Here is a 19,310-nt window from a genome sequence, read left to right as displayed (position 1 = left end):
TGAAAGTGAGTCACAACCTGTTGACTTGTTTGCTGTAATAAGCTTCTTGCTCATTGATGCATTATTCACCTATTCTTTCTCACATGTCCAGGCTTCCGCTACTAAATAGATACTGAGAAGTCTTGAAATTTCCTACAGTAATGTGTGATATTCACTGCCACGTAAAGTCCATCTGAAAAATACTAGAGACAGCAGATGAATAGCTTGTTTACATTCAATAGTAACGAGTCACACTTGTCTAGTCGTCAAAATGATTAACTCAACTTCCACTTGCTCATTTGTTCTGGAGCTTTTGACTATATAACTCGTCCTCATTGGCATTGTAGACATTCAAGCTCTCTAGATTTTTTTTCAATCCAAGTTGACTTTAAAGTTGAGCGGGACATTTCTGTTTTGACATCTCGAGCTATTAGGCCAAGACTTCCTTTTTCTGTCCGCCGGTCAGCTGTTTACAGTCCAATTAGCAACTTGAGACTTGAGAATGCGCCTGGAGTTTAGAGACGACATCTACGACCCAATGGATTGAACAGGTGATAGTCGATGAGTTCTTAGATTTTATTTCGGGCAATGCTTTACGCCCCTTTCGCTCTCCACACGGTGTGTTTACCTGCTCAAACGTGATTGACCAATACTACTCGGACTACAAACACAAACGGTCTGCCGTGTCAGAGTTGCTTGTATTGTGAGCCCCCAGGTTTTCAACCACTGCACAGTATGTGTCCCTCAGCTCATGAGAGACAAATTATCATAATTCTCACAGCCACAAGAAATACATGCCCGGCAAATGTAAGCACAGGTGGTTTTAAGCATTGAACAAATGACAGATGCTTTTGCAATTATCCGACAAATCACCAACAACTAGAAAAGCAGTTTTTCAGCTAAATCCGCATTTGGAAAAGGGCAATCAATGTTCTCCATGAGGCGGCAGGGGTGGGATGCCATGCTGAAGTCTCTGTCTGCCGCTGTCTCTCTAACAAAGCCAGTTTGTGCTGCTCCACAGGTCTATCCTCCCCTCTTGTCTCCCTTCTTCACCCTTCCTCCCTCCTGTCTTCACCGCGTGGCTCATGAAGCACTTGTGTAATGCTCTATTTAAGAAAAAAAATGTCTCGTGGGCTACAGCTGAGTCCCCTGGGTGTGTTTACATGTAGGTATTTAGGGGTATGTGAATGTGTGTGTGCATAAATGGTTGCATGTGTGTGTGTCTGTGTGTGTGTGTGTGTGCCTCTGTGTGTGCCTCTGTGTGTGCCTCTGTGTGTGCTTAGGATCTCCTCTGTGTGCCCCTTCAATATTTTGCCCGGGGATATTTGGGGGGGGATGTTGTTGTCAAGTCTGGTCCCCCTGTGAACGGCTACAATCTTCAATCAATCATACTTTGTATTCTCAGGTAGAGCACAGTGACACAACCGCCGCTCGGAGAATTACTGACCGGCACCGTTGCAGTGAAAATATATGATCCATTAATGTTCACTCTGTAATACTTGAAGTTCCACCTTTTCTGACCACCACTTGGTGTGAACATGCTGATGCAGGCCTATGAGTTACTCCTTCTATCTCACTTTTTGATAATTAAGCACACCAAGCAGCTTCTTAAGCGCACACACACACACAAACATAGATGGAATCTCACGCATTTCAGGAAGGGGAGGAGAGAAGTGGGACATCTTACACCATACATTAATTTTACGTGCTTGCTGCCTACTCTCTCATTTATCTATCTCCCTTTTTTTGTCCTTAGATTTGAGAGTTATTTTCCTCTCACTTCATGGCTCTAATGTCTTCCTCTTTTTCTGCTCATTTTACCTTCCCTTTTCCTCTCAGTGTCTCCCACCACACCGCCCTCATCCCTCTCCCTCTATCTCTGTAAGCACAGAAGCCCTGTGGCCTCATTAGGCTGTCACTGATCCCTCCTGCCGTGGCCGAGCCCGACGGATCATTAGGCAGCCCCGTCTGAGACGCGCAGCCTGACAAAAATAGATCAGCCCAAAACCCCCAAAACTCATAATATTCTCCAAATTCCTTGAACGCGATCAAGTCAGCACAGGCGCCTTATCAAATGATCGATCAGTCGAGCCACGGCATATTAAAAGTGATGTGTGAAATATTCATGCATTCACACGAGGGCTGTGTAATTTGACACGCGTCTGTAGTGGGTTGATTATGTGTCATGTAGAATAGGTATTTCTTCCACATTCTTATGTCCTCAATATTTTATGTCATGTAAATGTCACCACAGGTTATGCACGTCATTGGAGGGTTTCATATAGTGCATATCGGTAATGGGATCATCTATACTGGACTGTTGTCTATTATAAAGTATATTAAGCTACTGGAGATAAAAGGTCAGGGCAGAGTTGAGCTGCATTATAATGTCAAATTGATGAAATTGTTATACTGCAGGCTAGATTGAGTTTATGATGTTTTATTGTCATTTCAATAAGTAATGTTTAGTTAAAGTAAGTACAGCTTGTATGCTACATGTCATATTGAGCAGAAATAGGTATTTCTGCTGCTGTAAGTTCTCAAATAAAAGCTATTGTTAAAAATAAATACATTTAGTGGCGTATTTACCCATAATATAATGCCACACATTATTTTCATTAATGAATAATCAGGCTGTTATTTTCTTAATTAATTAAATCAGTTTTTGGTCTATAAAACATCAGAAACAAGTGAAAATGCCCCAAAATAGTAAAATGTTGAGCGCGACTTCTACTTGTGGCATTTTACTGAAGGAAAAGGTCTGAATGTCTCCTTCCAAGTGAATGTGTAGAGTAAAAGTCATTTTGTGGCACACTGTCACTGCAACATTTCAACGTTATTTATTTTCAGTGCAGTGTTTGAGAGAGAAGCGGGATCTCAAACGTGTAGTCCTCACTTACAAAGGCAAATAATTAATAATCATCATCATAATTACTTTGGTTTAGAGCTCGAGCCCTAAGGAAAACAGAGCACAGATTATGTGCCCATTTATCATCCTCTGGTTTAAAACCAAGTACAAACAGTAACTCATCATCGTTAACTAAAAGCGACATCCCATTGAGTTTCACCAGAAGAGCTTCTAATCCAACAATGGACCACTAATCACTACTTTTATCCCAAAATAGTTTTGCTCTTCCATATTGCCTTTTTGTTTTTCCTCACATGTATGCACTTTTAGTACATGAACGGTACTGACTGGTCACATGTACAGTAACACACACAGGAGGATTAAATGTGCAAATGAAGCTTATATATCTCTAGTGAATTGTGCAGACGCAGGTCAGAGGGCCATGTGATCTCACACCCACACATCTCATATCCTCAGCGATATGTCCCTCTGTTTAATCATGAGAGTGTAATACGTACAGTATGGATAAACCATACGAGGATGTTCCCCTATCACTAACACCTTGTGGATTAGCAGCCCACTGACAGGCCAGCTGCTGATCTTTTGGCCTCTTCCTAATGCTGCTTAAGTCTTCGATGATCTGAAAGCTTTCAGTCAACAAGTATGACCGGTGAAGAGCATCCGCGTTGCTTATATAATTGCAGGGATGTAAATAGTGAAGGACACACGTTTGCATCCACACTCATACAATCAAGTCCACAACAGTAATCGTCTGCTGTTTGGACGCTGGACACAAGCATCAGGCCAAAATGGTTTCTCTGCCAGCTACAGAGCATCTGACATAATCACCACACACACACACACACACACACACACACACACACACACACACACACACACACACACACACACACACACACACACACACACACACACACACACACACAGCCTGAATGTCAGAGGGTTTAGGACACATCCCCTCACCCACACAGAGGCATGTAGCAGAAGGACAGAGGACATCAGATCATCTGTTTTCCTATTTAGATGACACACACACACACACACACACACACACCTTAAACTGACATTCTCCTCACTTTATGTGTAAGGAAATATAAAGATACATATTTGTTTTAGGCGTTAGGAGCTGTGCAGCCTGCTGACTATGTATGGAGGTTTCCCCCCACTTTTTTGAACTGTTAACAATTCAAGACTGTGTGTTTTTACAACATTCAAAATTTTGGAGGACCCATTATACTGTGACATTTGTATTCCACTCAGCACTGAGTCCAACTACATGTTACTCTTCATTCATGTCGTGTCAAAACCCACTGAGTTAATCGGCAGCTCCCACACACTCAGTGTTGTACTCTTCCCACGTTATAGAGAGTCAAAGTAAACAGAAGGAAGAAAAACACTCATTGATACATAATAACGCTAAAAACTACAAATCCAGCCTTGGAACATTCAACCGTACTCAACATTATGTTGTGTTTCACTGCATGTTTAGATAAGAACATTATTGACTTTTTTCAATATATTACTTTTTTAGTTGACTTTAACAAGCAACATTTGCAGGTCAATTAACACACAACGACAGACGAGGCGAGTCCATGAGTGAGTTGAAGGGTCTGAACAGTATAGAACTTTTTTAACAGCAGAGATCACAGCTACAAAGTTGTATGGAATAGAGGCTGACATGTTATCTGGAATCCTGTGGGTCACAATATTCCTGTGAAATTTCCGCTGGATGGGAATGGAACAGGCGGAATCATAATAACAATAGGTCAGTTTTTAATATAAAAACGTGACGTCAGAAATGACGCGGTCTAGCTAGCATTAGCTGTCACTCTTTTATGGGTCCAGTTGTGGAAAGGAACCATTCCTTGAATAAACTGTGTTTCAAAGCACAGCAGGGTGTGACATATCATACGGAGTCATGATAATGTAGGAACAGCTCAAATCACAATCGGAAGTAGCAGTTGTTTACTTCAGCTCCCCAGCTAATGAACTTCCTGTGCCTGTTCCTGAAAGTTATATCATGAACCACTTTAACTGTCAGAGTAGCTCTACAGATATTATCAGTCTGAAGTAAAATAAAATAAAAATAAAATCCCTGGAGAGCATAGAACTGGAGAAAAACTAATTAAATCTTTAATTTCTTATTTACTACTCTTCTATACAAACACAACACACAATACAATCTGATATATGTTGGTGATTTTATATACAGTGAGTATATCCTTACTGCTGTACTCACGATAATGATCTCACAAAATGTAATGAATCAAGCAACATCCCATATGTGACATTATTGTGACAGATGGCTGCTGAGGATTACCAATGTGTGTAATTACGTCCGATGCGGCTATGAGCTTTATCGCTCTTCCTGTATGTATTCCATAGGCTGTATGTGCATCCTGCAATTTCCTGGGTTTGTTTTCTTGTTGACGTCACACTAACTATAAGCTGTGCTCATCAATGCAGAAGATGAAGGATTCATCAAAGAGATGATTATGATCGAATCCCGTGGGTGTTGATGATTGTAATTTAGAGGATGTGTTAAGTATCAGGAGCTTAACGGTGCGTTCAGTGCTAGAAGGGTTAAGTGTTTAGTTTGGTCATAGCAAAGATTATGATGTTGCTCCAAGCTCAGAATCAATAGGTCACATGACTTTGAGTGACATAAATAATATAGTGGCCTTATTGTTTTAGTTTCGGGGCCGTATTACATAAACTTCATAACATGCAGATCCTATCATAACTGTTTGGTAACCATGGTAATTAGGGTTAGGACCCAATTTAGGAAAAAATGTTCCTATCCTAACTTAGAAAAAGTGTATTACACAAGCATCCTCACTTCCTAAAATCCTACATAACTTTAGGATAACTGATAAACTTTTCTAACCTTTTCCTCCACTTTTCTTCTGCTCTTTGGACGTAAGAGCTGCCTTTTTATGTATGTTCCAATGTATGTTTAGTATGTTTCAAAGAGAAAAACAACACTTATAAAGCTGTCAAGCTTGATTGACTATGTTGGATTGAGTATTTAGGATTTCCTAACCTGAGATAAGATTGAAAGAAAAAAAGAAAATCCTATTTTAGACTCTTCCTAACCTAACTTAGAGTGTGTGTGTGTGTGTGTGTGTGTGTGTGTGTGTGTGTGTGTGTGTGTGTGTGTGTGTGTGTGTGTGTGTGTGTGTGTGTGTGTGTGTGTGTGTGTGTGTGTGGGGGGGGGAGCACGATGGCCACCCGGGGCCTGTCCTCCTTGGTTTCTGTGGCGATGTCGCAGTGATTAACGTGTAGGTATGTTAACAGCCAGTTGTCCGGTTCTCTTGCAAGTCAAAGCTTTAATAAACACACCGGGGGAACTGGGGATAAAATGGGGACTGCTGCAAAGCACTGTGGGGAAGGCAGGTGATAGATGACCTGAAAAGTGAGAATCAGATTGTCTAAGTACTATAAACAACATGTGTGATTATTCACTGCAACAAACAGGAAACGTGACAAAGAGCCTTTTATGGATATTCTTAGCCAGCAATTACTCTCTGAATGTCGACTTCTTACTTTATTATCTTTAGCTCTGGCTGCTCGCTAAAGGTCGTCTTGTTTTTGTATAATGTGTTGTTTTTAAATATACTTAATTAGTTGCTTATTGGACATGTTTGTGGTGTCTTAGAAGAGAGAAATCAGGAGTGACACTGATGCTTTGCAGGATTGACACCTTTGTTGCATACATCTGTAATTGGTTTAGTATACTGAATAGTTAGTAATTTCACTGAGAGCAATATTCTCTTCTCACCAGTACAACCACAGTCTATTCTGAGCTGAGCAGCACCAGCAGATTGGAGTAAAGGGGTTAAAGGCTCCCAGGCACCATATGCTCTTAAGCTTTCCTCATCCAGATTTGTTCTGCCGGTCCAGGGATGGAACTGATAACCTTCTGGTAACAAGTGCACAAATACCAGCCGGTAGGCCAGTGCTGCCCCCATTTTACATTACATAATTAAAACAGGAGTGTTTTAGACGACAAAATGATGATTTCTAATATTTAATGATGTCTGTAAATGTACAGTAAATATACTGAAGTAAATTCACAGCTCAGTGTAATTTAATGCACTCAATGTTCAGTTGTTCATTCATAAACAAACACAAAGAGCAGCAAAGAGACATAAACACAATGCAGATTTACTCCCTCTCTAATTAACAAATAACACTATGGGATTTACAAATTAAAATGTCAAAACTGCCACCTGCTCAGTTTTTCTGCAGCTTACTCTAATCTGACACAAGAGGACACCCTTCATGCTCTTCTCTATGTGTAAAAGTGGTAGTCACATGTGTTTGCGTGCCGTATTTAGCCGATTGCTTGCCTGGAATAAGCACAGTGACAAGCCTGGATTCCCATTACTCTTTAAGTGGGATTCTCCACTCCACAAAGTCAACTATCCTCTAACAGTTCAGCCTCTCTCGCAGCTATTTAGCTCAATTATCACTGAGTAGGAATGGGGCTATCACCACTGGTGTCTCCTAATGGAGCCTGACAACTGCAGCCACAAAGACCTCCAGTCAGAGGGTGGTGCACCCAGGAAGTGATGATACTTTCACAGGTTGAAAGCCTCGCTTGGCCTCTGTGTGAACACATCAACAAAGGCTTAGCTGCAGCACATGTCAGTGTGAGTCTCACACATATGCATATAAAAGCAGGCCGCATATCCTAATCTGCCTCATTAAATGCTGTGTTTGATGATGAAAGTTGGGTTGTGATGAAAGTATGAATGCATCAGTACACAGGATCTCTCCTCCGCTATTAATTAGAGTGTGACAGGGAAGAATTGAGGCCTCGACACCTGTGTCTACTCTACTGTGTGTGTGTGTGTGTGTGTGTGTGTGTGTGTGTGTGTGTGTGTGTGTGTGTGTGTGTGTGTGTGTGTGTGTGTGTGTGTGCGGTGGAAATGTATTAAATTATTTTGTCAAGTACTGCACTCAAGTACAAGTTTAAGGTACTTCACTTGAGGATTTCTGTTTTCGGCTATTTTACACTTCAACTCCACTAAATCAGAGGAACATGTTGTACCACTACTTATGTAGGGGCCCCTTGTCAAATTTCAGATGTCTATGAGACATTTCCCCTCCAAGCGTCTCATTTAAATCACTGTTTGATGGTTTAATTATGTAAACTAAGATTAGAGAACAGTCTGACAAAATGAGTAGAAATTTGTGCAGCAGACCCTTTTTTTTCCTTCTTCTTTCCTCCCCCATTTATCATCTCATGACAACCTGAATTTATCTTGTGACCCACTTCAGGAGTGGTCGAGACCCACTCGACTATACGAACTGTATATGAATTATTCAAAACGAGCTGCACCTCGACCAGCAACAATACAATTTCACTTATGCATTAATGCATTAGTATTAACTATCATTATCGAATGATCTGTCATATAATAACATACTGACAGGGGCCATTTCTCTGCTTTGAGTCTTTTACTATTGATACTTTATGGCTAATAACACTTTCACTTGTAATTGATTATTTTTATATTGTTTTTTATTACTCTTAAGGATCTATGTACTTCTTCCACCACTGTTGTGCGTCCTCTCTCTATGATAGTAAAGCTTGATTGCAACTATTGCATAATACCACATATTAGAGCTAACTGGTACACACAGCATCATCTCCATAATCGACTTCACATCTCATCATCAAAAATCACTGTATCCCTTAATCCAGTGAGCTCGCTTGGAGATTGCTAACATTGCCCTCTGTACCATTCTCACTAATGAGCTCATACATATCCTATGTGTGTGTGCGTGTGTGTGTGTGTGTGTGTGTGTGTGTGTGTGTGTGTGTGTGTGTGTGTGTGTGTGTGTGTGTGTGTGTGTGTGCATATCTGCATGTATGTGAGTGGCGTGTTTGATATCCTAATGCCTTTTGATGTTTATTTCACTAACAAGACTAGAAAGGCGTACAATCAGAGGCAACACACAACAAATAGCGGATTTACAAGACGTGCATTTACTGCCAAGAGAACACACACACGCCATCACATCTGTGAACTTAAACACAGGACAATATATATATGTTTTAACAGCCTGAATGTGCATGAGACAACCTCCCAGCTATTACTTCCTCCTTTAGCATCAATTCCCCGTTGTTATTTGCTGCCTGATTTACAGGCTGTAAATCTGTGTGGTACATAATGAGGATACAGTGAGAAGGTCTGAACACCGTTAGCCAATCAAACACTGACAGGCAGCTACAGGTGGAGAGAGAGAGAGAGAGATGTCATTCCTCTAATAATTAAATGGATAGTCAATACATGTGCCAGTTTCTCCCTTTACAGCCAGAGTTGTGAAGACAGAGATGAACCTAAAGACAACACACGCAGTCATAGTTGTTATATTAAATCTATACTCTGATGTGTGAAATGTCAGCTAAGAGACAAAGGAGAAGCTGATAATGAGCACATTGATGTGTTCTTTTTTATTCTTTCTTCGACTTTTGACTGCCTTTTTCAGTCTTTTAGGTCTTGCCCTCACATTCATTGTGTCTGCTGCTGTTTTGTGCTGTTGATGTATCTCATGTCAGATCACCCGCCCTCCGTCCTCTGTCTTCTTTTCTTCTGAGTCACAGCTTCATTAATGTTTTTATCAGTGTCAGAAGACAGATTAGCTCCTACAAGAGACACGATTGATCTCATGAAGCCAATCTCTCCACCCCCGGGACTAGGATGGCTGTCAGGGTCTGTATTTGAATAGCTCAGTGTGTGTGTGTGTGTGTGTGTGTGTGTGTGTGTGTGTGTGTGTGTGTGTGTGTGTGTGTGTGTGTGTGTGTGTGTGTGTGTGTGTGTGTGTGTGTGTGTGTGTGTGTGTGTGTGTGTGTGTGTGAGAGAGAGAAGGTTATAGTTTAGCAATCACTCTTCTATTTGACAGCAGAAGACTTGAGCTGTAACTCATTATTCTTTTATAGACTGACAACTAGATATTCTTTTTAAACATGGTAAAGCAGCACTAAATTATAATGCTGCACACTGTGAGAGCATTTCCCCCCATTGACACCCTTTATGAAAGAGACTTCTGTAAATCTGTTGGCAGCACACCTCCAACTGCAAAAACAAGGTCAATTACCGCTCTTTGTATTATTCATTTTGAATCAATGAAGGTTATATATTTGTAAAAAACCTTTTAAAAAGCAATTTTCAATTCTGTGGAAGCTAGAAAAGGTATCTGGCTTGTGCACTCAATGGGCAATTTTTAAGCAAGTGAGTGGGCGCCATCTTTGAGTCCATTATCCAGTTCCTTTAATATGTGTTGAGTTAGTCACACAGTTTTAGGCCATTGTGTGTGGAATATCAGTGAAGTCGCTACTTTCCTCTAAAGCTAAACAAGCAGTCATCAATTTTCATACTTTTTTCACTGTATTAGCATTTATTTATGTTGTTAAAGATACGGAATAAATACCCAGAGATTACATTTTCTTTCTATCAGCGAAGCGTCACATACACAACCACAGGGATGGCAGCAGGTTTGGCAGGTGAAGCTGTCCGTCCTCCCTCTGTGTGTTTGTGTAATTGACAGAGTTTGTCTCCGCGTTCTGGACGTGAGCCACAGTGGCTGGCTGATGGCTTTGATGCCACCCACCTGCACACCCACAGACGCACACGCACACGCACACGCACACACACACACACACACACACCCACACACACATACACACACACACACTCTGACCATCGGTTCTTCAAAATGCCTCAATTTCTTTTTCACAAACACCACGGTAATACATGGTCAGACGTATATATATCACACGCAGGCATACTCTCTTTGAGCGATCATTGAGTGCAATATGCCGAGTTTGCCCTTCACCACAGCAGGTCGCACCATTGCCTGAGCAGTCATGGCTGCAGGCAGCGTGTGTTTGAATTAGCCTCACAACTCTGTTGTTGTGGGCTCACGCCACCACAATAGGAGAGAATAACTGAGGCTCCTCAGGACTATACACATCCCTGCATTGTATTTTCCTTCAGCTGTGCAGCTGAGTTTCAGCCCTGAGGAAAGGGAACATTTCATCATAAGAGGACAAGATGCTCCACGGTGTTTATTTCTTTATTACTTTTCTTCTCCTTCGGAGTCGTAGTTCATTCGCCTTTCATGGAGAACGTGCACACACACTTAATTTCATTAAGCGACAGAGTGATTTACTCTCTACTTGTTTTCCTCCTCTCCACAGTTTGCTTTCTCTCCGCTGACTTTCAATCATCACTGAATGCTCTCTAACCCATTATCACCATAGCAACTGTACAGTTGTTCATTTGGTTTCCCCCAAGCACCTCTCTCTCACACACACACACACACACACACACACACACACACACACACACACACATACACACACACACACACACACACACACACAAACACACACACACAGAGTATGATTGTGGTCTTTTGAATTAATTGTAGTTTCAGTGATTTTCTGTTTGTTGATGTTTTCTGAAAGATTGAATCCCTCACAGTGATGGGCCATCTTGCAGTTATTCTGTGTGTGTGTGTGTGTGTGTGTGTGTGTGTGTGTGTGTGTGTGTGTGTGTGTGTGTGTGTGTGTGTGTGTGTGTGTGTGTGTGTGTGTGTGTGTAGTGCATCAATAGTTCCACCGGCTCTTTGGTAGAACAACAAATAGAAAAAAGGAGCTTCATTACATCAAATCAGCTCTTCGATCTGCTGCTTGGATTTGAGATGTTTAAATTTGTTAGAAAAGTTTTGTCCTACTCTTCCCAATAGCACTATGACTCAGTGTTGAGATCTCACCTGACAGCTGTAGCATTATAAAGTTCTTAAGTGCATTTGCTGGTTACAGCTTCTTAAATATAAGGTTTTGCTGTTTTTATCATATATAAATAACAGTTTAAACATACAGTGTTCCCCCTTCCATTGTCTTGGATGCGCCTCCCCCTGAAATTCAAGGTGTTTATTTTTTTGTTTAGTTTTTTCTGGATAATTTTTTATATTCACAAGTCACTTTTCACATTGAACAGGTGCTCTTCTATTAAATAAAGTAAACGCTTGATGTGCACGTTTCAGTGCCCCCCCCCCCCCCCATTCGCACGAACCATAGCGTCCCCCCAAAGAAGTAAACCTAGGGAAAACACTGACATGTGAGCTCTGGGAAGCAGCAAACAATGCGAAATATAAAATATAAAAAAAGATTGGATTTGCAAATGTTTTATGAGAAAGGAAACACATTCAGCACATTCTCAAGGATACACATAATGCACTGTGGTGAGAAACGCTAAACGTAAACATAACTCCACAGGGAACCTTTAGGTTGGAGACATGTGTGTGATTCTACACTGAGCAAATTCTCCTTTCTGCCCTGAAGAAATGCATTGTGGGCACTTAGGGACACTTCAGTAGGCAGGATGCTTGACAACAAAGTCTCTCAACATAATCCCATCAAATCAAGGATGAAGATCACAGCCTGAGAATGCTTTTGCTTATGAAGTATCATGGGTAAATTACACTTGTCTTTTTAGCCGCCAATTAGCATGAAGCAGATGTGAAGGCAGCTCTGAAGAGTCACTTATTAACCAATTAACCTCAGACATGAGTCACATCGGCTTCTTCACTCTCCGCTTCACTTTTTATGGCGATAGTTTCCCATTAGTAATTAGACATTGTTGCCTCTGATGGCGATGCGCCTGTCAATGCCTGACTAATTAGCAAGACCTGTATTTGACTCATTGTCACTCTGCCCTCATTATCAACCTCTTCTTCTTCTGCTTGATGTGGCCCTCGTTACGCTTTGAGGAATTCTGCAGCTGCATCATCTCGCCTCACTGGAACCAACTTCTGTTCTGGTTTCGCCTCAGCAGCTCTGGCTGTTATTGTCAACGCTTTGTCCGCCAGCATCTTTCCCCAGCACACCATGATGTCCAGTATTTAAATGGCTGGGAGGATGTTTGAAAGAGACAGGCTGAAATGATGACTTAGCAAGTCAGATTTTCGATGTGCCACCCTTCACTTTTAGATATTTACCATGTTTTCCAATTATTATTTTTTCGTCCATTTGCCAGTGCTTCAGCTCCATGACTAACCTGTTTTGGATATTACATGACTGACTGTCTATTGATGATTTGTGAGTCATGTATTCATGCTTCTCGTAAACAGCCACAGCTTCAATTACAGTTGGGACTGCATAGGATAAAAGAAAATAGAGGGAAAGCTCTGTGGTGTCTTTGTCTGCATGCATGTTTGCATGTGCATCTGAGTGAACTGGCAGAGATGAGTTTCTTTCAGTGTTCTCTCAGCTCCCAGAAATTTCACCCACGGATGGATTGCTGAATGAAATGGCCAGGCCCTGGAGTCCAAAGGGCCCCTAAGCCTCTACAGCAGGGGTGTCAAAATCATTTTAGTTCAGGGGCCACATACAGCACAATTTGATCTCAAGTGGGCCGGACCAGTAAAATCACAGCATAATAACCTATAAATAACAACAACTCCAAATGTTCCCTTTGTTTTACTATGTTCAAATTGTATCTTTTTACAAAACATTATGAACAACCTGAAATGTATGAAAAAAAGGTGCAATTTCAACAATATTAAGCCTCAGTTTATCATTTACACATGTGCATTACAACTTACAGGATCACAGTGTATCTACAAAGGCACAAAACATCTGGAACAGTATTTTACTTTATGATCAAAACTACAAAAGTCAGGCCTGCATGTTTGACACCCCTGCATGAGGAGACTCTGTGTGAGGAGACTGTGGCATAAACATTTGTTTCAGTGTCAAAAGGCCTCTGCCATTGTGTTCCGTATTGAGACCATGCAACTTTACACTGCAAATCTTCTGATTTCTTCTCTGCTGGAAGAAATCAAAAGCATCTACAACTTTGTATTCACTTGACCAAACAAGTGATTTTAATGTGGCAGCGTGGGCCACGATGAAAGCTGCCAAGAGTGCTGCCTCTTCAAGTGTTTGCACATTTAAATATTATGCATATTCTTATTCTGCTTGATACGTAATCAAAACAAAGAAACGTCTCAACTCGTTGCCTTTATGTTCAGTCTCTTGAAACCCTTCAGAGTGCTGCCAGCAAAGGAGCAAACCTATAGTGAAGCACAACATGTTCTTTATTTCTTCTTTTGGCAGAGCCTGAAACATCTGTTTGTTCAAGTGGACTAATGGTGTTAGCGAGGTGCTATACTGATATATTATGGTTCATAACCTACATGGTGTTATGAGGTGTGCTTTGTTATTTATGTTTTTACTGAGCTTTACTAGTAACAAATACTATTTCTCACAAACTATACAATATATCTACTTTATTATAATTAGGGTCTTGCAAACATTAAGGGAAATATTTTACTTTAACTGTATTGTTATTTTGGAGTTTATACTTTGTGTTGTCTTATTATATCTAAATCATTCTGCGCGGTTGTTAAATTTTGGTTGTAACGTGCGCTTTGACGGCCTAAAGGATGGAATAAGGGCAGACACACACACACACACACACACACACACACACACACACACACACACACACACACACATGCAGAAGTCCAGAGTGCTGATCAGATTATTCCTTCACACCCTGCCTCTTCCTACAATGAGCTGCACTCAGTGGAAAGGCTCAGGATGACTGTGAGTGGAAACGCTGCCATTTTAATTTCACCCATGGCTCCAAGGAGAAGGGGGGGGGGACTGACAGAGAGACAATGACACAGGGTAAAAGAAAGAAAACATGTCCAGAGACTTAAAGGGGAAGGGAGTGAAGAAGAGGGCTGGTAAAGAGAAAGAAATGGAGATCAGGGAGATCACCTGAGTCCCTGGTGACTCAACAGGTCTCTTTAAAGATAGCTTCCCATATTTGAAAAGTTAAAAAGAATGCAAAGATGGTTAGCAGACGGAGGAAGACCCAGGAGAGGGAACTCAGGCACGACCACTACGCCATTTGTTTGTTTTTTTTTGCTCAAGAAAAGCCTCCAGGAATGACTGGAGGAAAAGAGCAAAAAATAGGCGAGCTTGCTTCAAGGTGAACATGCTAATTAGACTTTCCGGGCACCCTCTGCCACCAAATCATTTCCCTGTCAATCTTACCATAGACACCCAACAACTCCCTCGTCTTTCATACACAGATCTTCCCTCTACGTCTCTCTATGCCGCCTCTTTTTCACTCTTCTGCAGCCGTCACGTTCTTAGCTTGAAAAAAAAAAGGGTGCTTCTCAGCGATGTGTGCCAACTGACTCAGTCAGTGGCCTGTATAATTACACTTGCAGCCATTCTGACACATTACAGCGTGATGGAGGCGACGCTGGTGGAGGTTTATCCACCCTCATTTGCGAGGCTTTAATTACAGCTATGTTTGTTTTCTGGTGAATGTAGAAATTAGCTAACCTCAGCGTTCACAATAGTGACAGGAGACAATCGATTCGCAACAAATGAAACGTGAAAACTGTATGCGTTGCAGAAAACATTTATTTAATCATTTGATCCAGTTTCGTTTTTTTGGAAACCCATCAGAGCATCAATCCCCAATTGCTCATTAGCTCAGTTTTTACTCAGCCTCAGTGCCAGATGTTCAGGCCAAGATAAACATTTGCTCAGTTACGCTGCTGCTGGCACCGTACTATCATTGTACGGTGTTTATTGGTGTCATAATAACACTTAAAGACTGAAACAAGGAGGATGCTGGGAAGGCTTCCAGGATGACAAGATGGAGAGAACTGACACCAAGCCCAAAAACACTCGAACCTTACACGTTCCCACGCACTTATAACGAACGGACTGACTTCTACTTTCCATCTGGATATTTCTATCTTTCTGTTTCTCTTTGTGTCCAACGACGATATCACGAATACCATGCATCATCAATCACTCAATCAATCAATCAATCAATCAATCAATCAATCAATCAATCAATCAATCAATCAATCAATCCATTATTTTACACAAGGTACATTTCCAGTGGAATGTATTCCACCTAGTTACTTTAATTGTACAGCTAAATCTCAACTACCGTACATAGAAATACAAGTGAAGCGCTATTTTTTATGTGTTTATGAGGCATGAAAAAAAATCCGACGTTTGGATGTTCTTTGCAATCATTAATCTCTGAGGGAGACATTAGGCATTAAAATCAGGAACAGATGTTGTAAGAAAGGTCCATTACTTTGGTCCGGACTGAATTATCTCGACAACTATTGGATGGATTGACATGAAATTTAGCACACACATTCATGCCTCCTCAGGATGTGTTGTAATAACTTTGATGATCCCTTAACTTTTCATCTAGCGCCAACATCAGGACGTTGGTTTATGACCAAATAACTGCAAAAGTAAAGACATTCCCATCAGCCTCAGCTGATCTTTTTGAAGAAGATTTTTTTTTTTATATCGATATCTAATATTTTATGGTTTTCCCATCTCTCCTGTTGCTCAGGACCCCAGAAGCAAGCACAAGTTCAAGATTCACACATACGGCAGTCCCACCTTCTGTGACCACTGCGGTTCGCTGCTGTACGGGCTCATACACCAAGGGATGAAATGTGACAGTGAGTACACACCCTGTCTGCGTGTGTGTGTGTATGTGTGTGCGTGTGTGTGTGCGTGTGTGTGTGTGTGTGTGTGTGTGTGTGTGTGTGTTTTTGCACCTGTGTCGAATATGCTGTGCTGGTTGCCCTAATGAGAACATATGGGAATAGACTTGTACTATACTCTCAGCCACATCTGCAGCCCAGGCAGAATTCACTGTCCCGCCCTGCTGCGTCCTCTCTGCACTCCCATTCTTTCCACCCACACTCCTCCAGCAACTGTTCCCTTCTTTCATTGCAAGTGTGATCCCCATCCTGCACTTCCTCCCTTTCTTCCCTCTTTGCTTACAAATTCTTACTTTCCCCTCTACATGCTTTTTATTTTTCCATCTAAATTGTATCCTTCCTCCTCTTTACCTTCGTGTCTCCACGGCGTCTCCATCCATCACCCTCCCTCCCTCTCTCCCCCTCTTACTCTGTCCATTCATCTGCGGGTCTCTGGTGGCGGCCTCGTCGCAGATGGTAATAGGAGAACACCAGAGCAAAATTGATGCTGGGAGGCCATCGCCATTACGAGCTGCTTTCCCCATCTCTCGTCTCCTCCCAGCATGTCAGCCTGACAGCCTGCCGAGGGGTGGCGAGGGAGGAAGGGGGAGAGAGTAGGAGAGATGGATGGTTGGTTGGAAGAGGACAGAAAGAGAGAGGACGGAAAATACAGAGGGGAGGAAAGGTGGAGGAGGTTTGAGAGAACGTTAGAGGGCAGAGATGGACAACAGCAGGGTTTCCAACAATATCCAACCCCGTCTGACACAGTGGAGGCTAATATAACTTCTAAATTCATGTGCTGATTACTTATTGATGTTTAAGTGCTACACAGCATCTTTGAGAAAATAAGTGACTCTTTTGATTGCTGCTTTTACTCATTTAAAATAGACATATCTGCACCATCTCCAAAACAAATATGTTTGCCACATTGGGTCTGCAGCCTTTCATGCATCTTTTTGTGGGTACAAAAGGAAAACAATCAGGGGGCCCAGGAGTTAGAGACTCAGTACTCTAAAACGTTCAAACTATTGTAGTCAACACCAGGCATTGACTTTACACCAGTGGAAAGCTTCCAAAAGATTCAGAACCAGGGCAGCTCTTTATCAAAACGTTGACTTCAGCTGTGTTGTAAAGAATAGGTCTTACATCGCTGCAGTACAGAAACGTTGAGCACACACCTGAGGCATGTCTTAGAATGGCTTTTGTATTCCTCAAGGTTGAAAACAACAAGAATAAAGCTGAATTGATTTTTGTCTGCAATCACTTTCCACATATCTTCATTTTGTGCACTTAATCCTTCTTGTTATATGTCTCATGTCTCACCTTCACCAGCAGCTCCTTCCTTCTTCCTACTATTTCATCCCTTATTATGTATTGCAGTGTCCCTTATTTATACATGTTAATCGTTGTCAATGTTAAAAACATTTTATTTTAGGTATTTAAAAAGAATCATTGCATCTGATTGGCTATTTCTGCTTTGAGCGTATGTGATTCATCCTGTGATCACTTGAGAGTTGCTATTAAATGTTACTTGTAAGTTACATGTATTTTAATCATTTTTAGTGAAGAACCTTCTTACTCCTAAATTTCACATTTTTAAGTGAAATTATAAAGATGTTTGATAAATCCAGGCTCAAATTTATACAGATGAGAGCACAGGGCAAATGTAGTTAATTGAACATGAAGTTACAACACAACCTTTGCTCTTTTTATTTGGGGTTATAAGATGTTCTAAGAATGTGTTTTCATTAACTGTGTTCATCCTTTAGTCAATATGTTTTTGTAATTCAAGGCAAAGCTTGTCGTTCCAAGACTCTTTGTCTGCTGTCATTGAGATCTCTATCGAATCACGTCAACTCTTTTTGCACATTTTCTTCAAAGGCAGAGCCTTTCCCAAGCAAAAGTGCATCACAAATAGCATCAAACTTTCTAAACTCAGTGTAATGGGGAGTCTTACACTCACTAATCCTAACCGGTCCTCCCTTTATATGCATGATTCACTCTCAAATGCATATATGGAATAAGGAAAGAGGTACATTTCACTGTTATGAGGAGTTTCTAAAAAGATAGACTCACCACAACTCTACATTCTGTCTCTTTCTAGCCTGTGACATGAACGTGCACAATCAGTGTGTGGTCAACGTGCCGAGCCTGTGTGGGACGGACCACACGGAGCGTCGGGGTCGCCTCTTCCTCAAGATCGAGGTCAGCTTGGACAGGCTACACGTCACAGGTTGGTGTCATTCTTCATCAGCGTGTGTATTTTTGTGCCGTACTGTACTTTATGCTGCTTAGTCTCAGAGTGACACGAGCAAGAGGCTCCCTAATGTTACTTGAGTGGATCTTCAGACCATTTAAAGAAATCTCTCGTCATATTTATAACTTTATACTCCGAGTGGCTTAGACTTGTGTTAATGAACTAGTCAGAAAAATGTGTTTGTTCTGCATGTAGCCATTTACAAGTCAACTAAGTCCCCTGGATTTGCAGGGCTGTGAGTCGATTTTGACATTTTATTTAGAAAAAAGCAGTAAGCAACTTTCAATGGAAGGACTCGGGTTTCATTCTTAATGCATCCAATGAGGTTAACAGTGAAGTTGCAGCTGCTGCACACAGGGAGTTCAGATTTGAGTGATTCCAGAAGGTTTTACCTGAAACTTAGTTTAAAATGAACAAATCAAACTGAAATCAAACTGTAACATCAAAAGGAAAAGAGAAACACTTTCAGAGAAGACTAAAACATCTGTGTCAGCATAAAAAAAAGTCATGACCTTCATAACCTTTGTGTCTCGTGTGCGTGTATTTTTCAACACCTCCAAATTATCCTGTCAGTCAAGATCAGCACCCGGAGTAGGAAACTCTCCGGTGTTAAAAACCCCTTTGGCAGGGAGAGAAATGACT

At 41.3% G+C, this 19,310-nt stretch overlaps 1 protein-coding gene across 3 annotated transcripts in view; it reads left to right on the top strand.

The window, feature by feature from the left end:
- prkcab (protein kinase C, alpha, b) overlaps positions 1 to 19,310 on the top strand; it is an 88,115-nt gene that overhangs the window by 44,433 nt on the left and 24,372 nt on the right. For all 3 annotated transcript variants that reach the window (XM_029436815.1, XM_029436817.1, XM_029436816.1), the window contains 2 exons: positions 16,276 to 16,387; positions 18,516 to 18,644. In XM_029436815.1, coding sequence (XP_029292675.1) covers positions 16,276 to 16,387; positions 18,516 to 18,644 — 241 coding nt within the window. The remainder of the gene's footprint in view (positions 1 to 16,275; positions 16,388 to 18,515; positions 18,645 to 19,310) is intronic.

Source organism: Cottoperca gobio, chromosome 8 (genome assembly GCF_900634415.1).
Source record: "Cottoperca gobio chromosome 8, fCotGob3.1, whole genome shotgun sequence".
NCBI classification, from domain to species: domain Eukaryota; kingdom Metazoa; phylum Chordata; class Actinopteri; order Perciformes; family Bovichtidae; genus Cottoperca; species Cottoperca gobio.
Note: the sequence above shows the minus strand (reverse complement) of the source record. Positions and strands in the feature narration are given on the sequence as shown.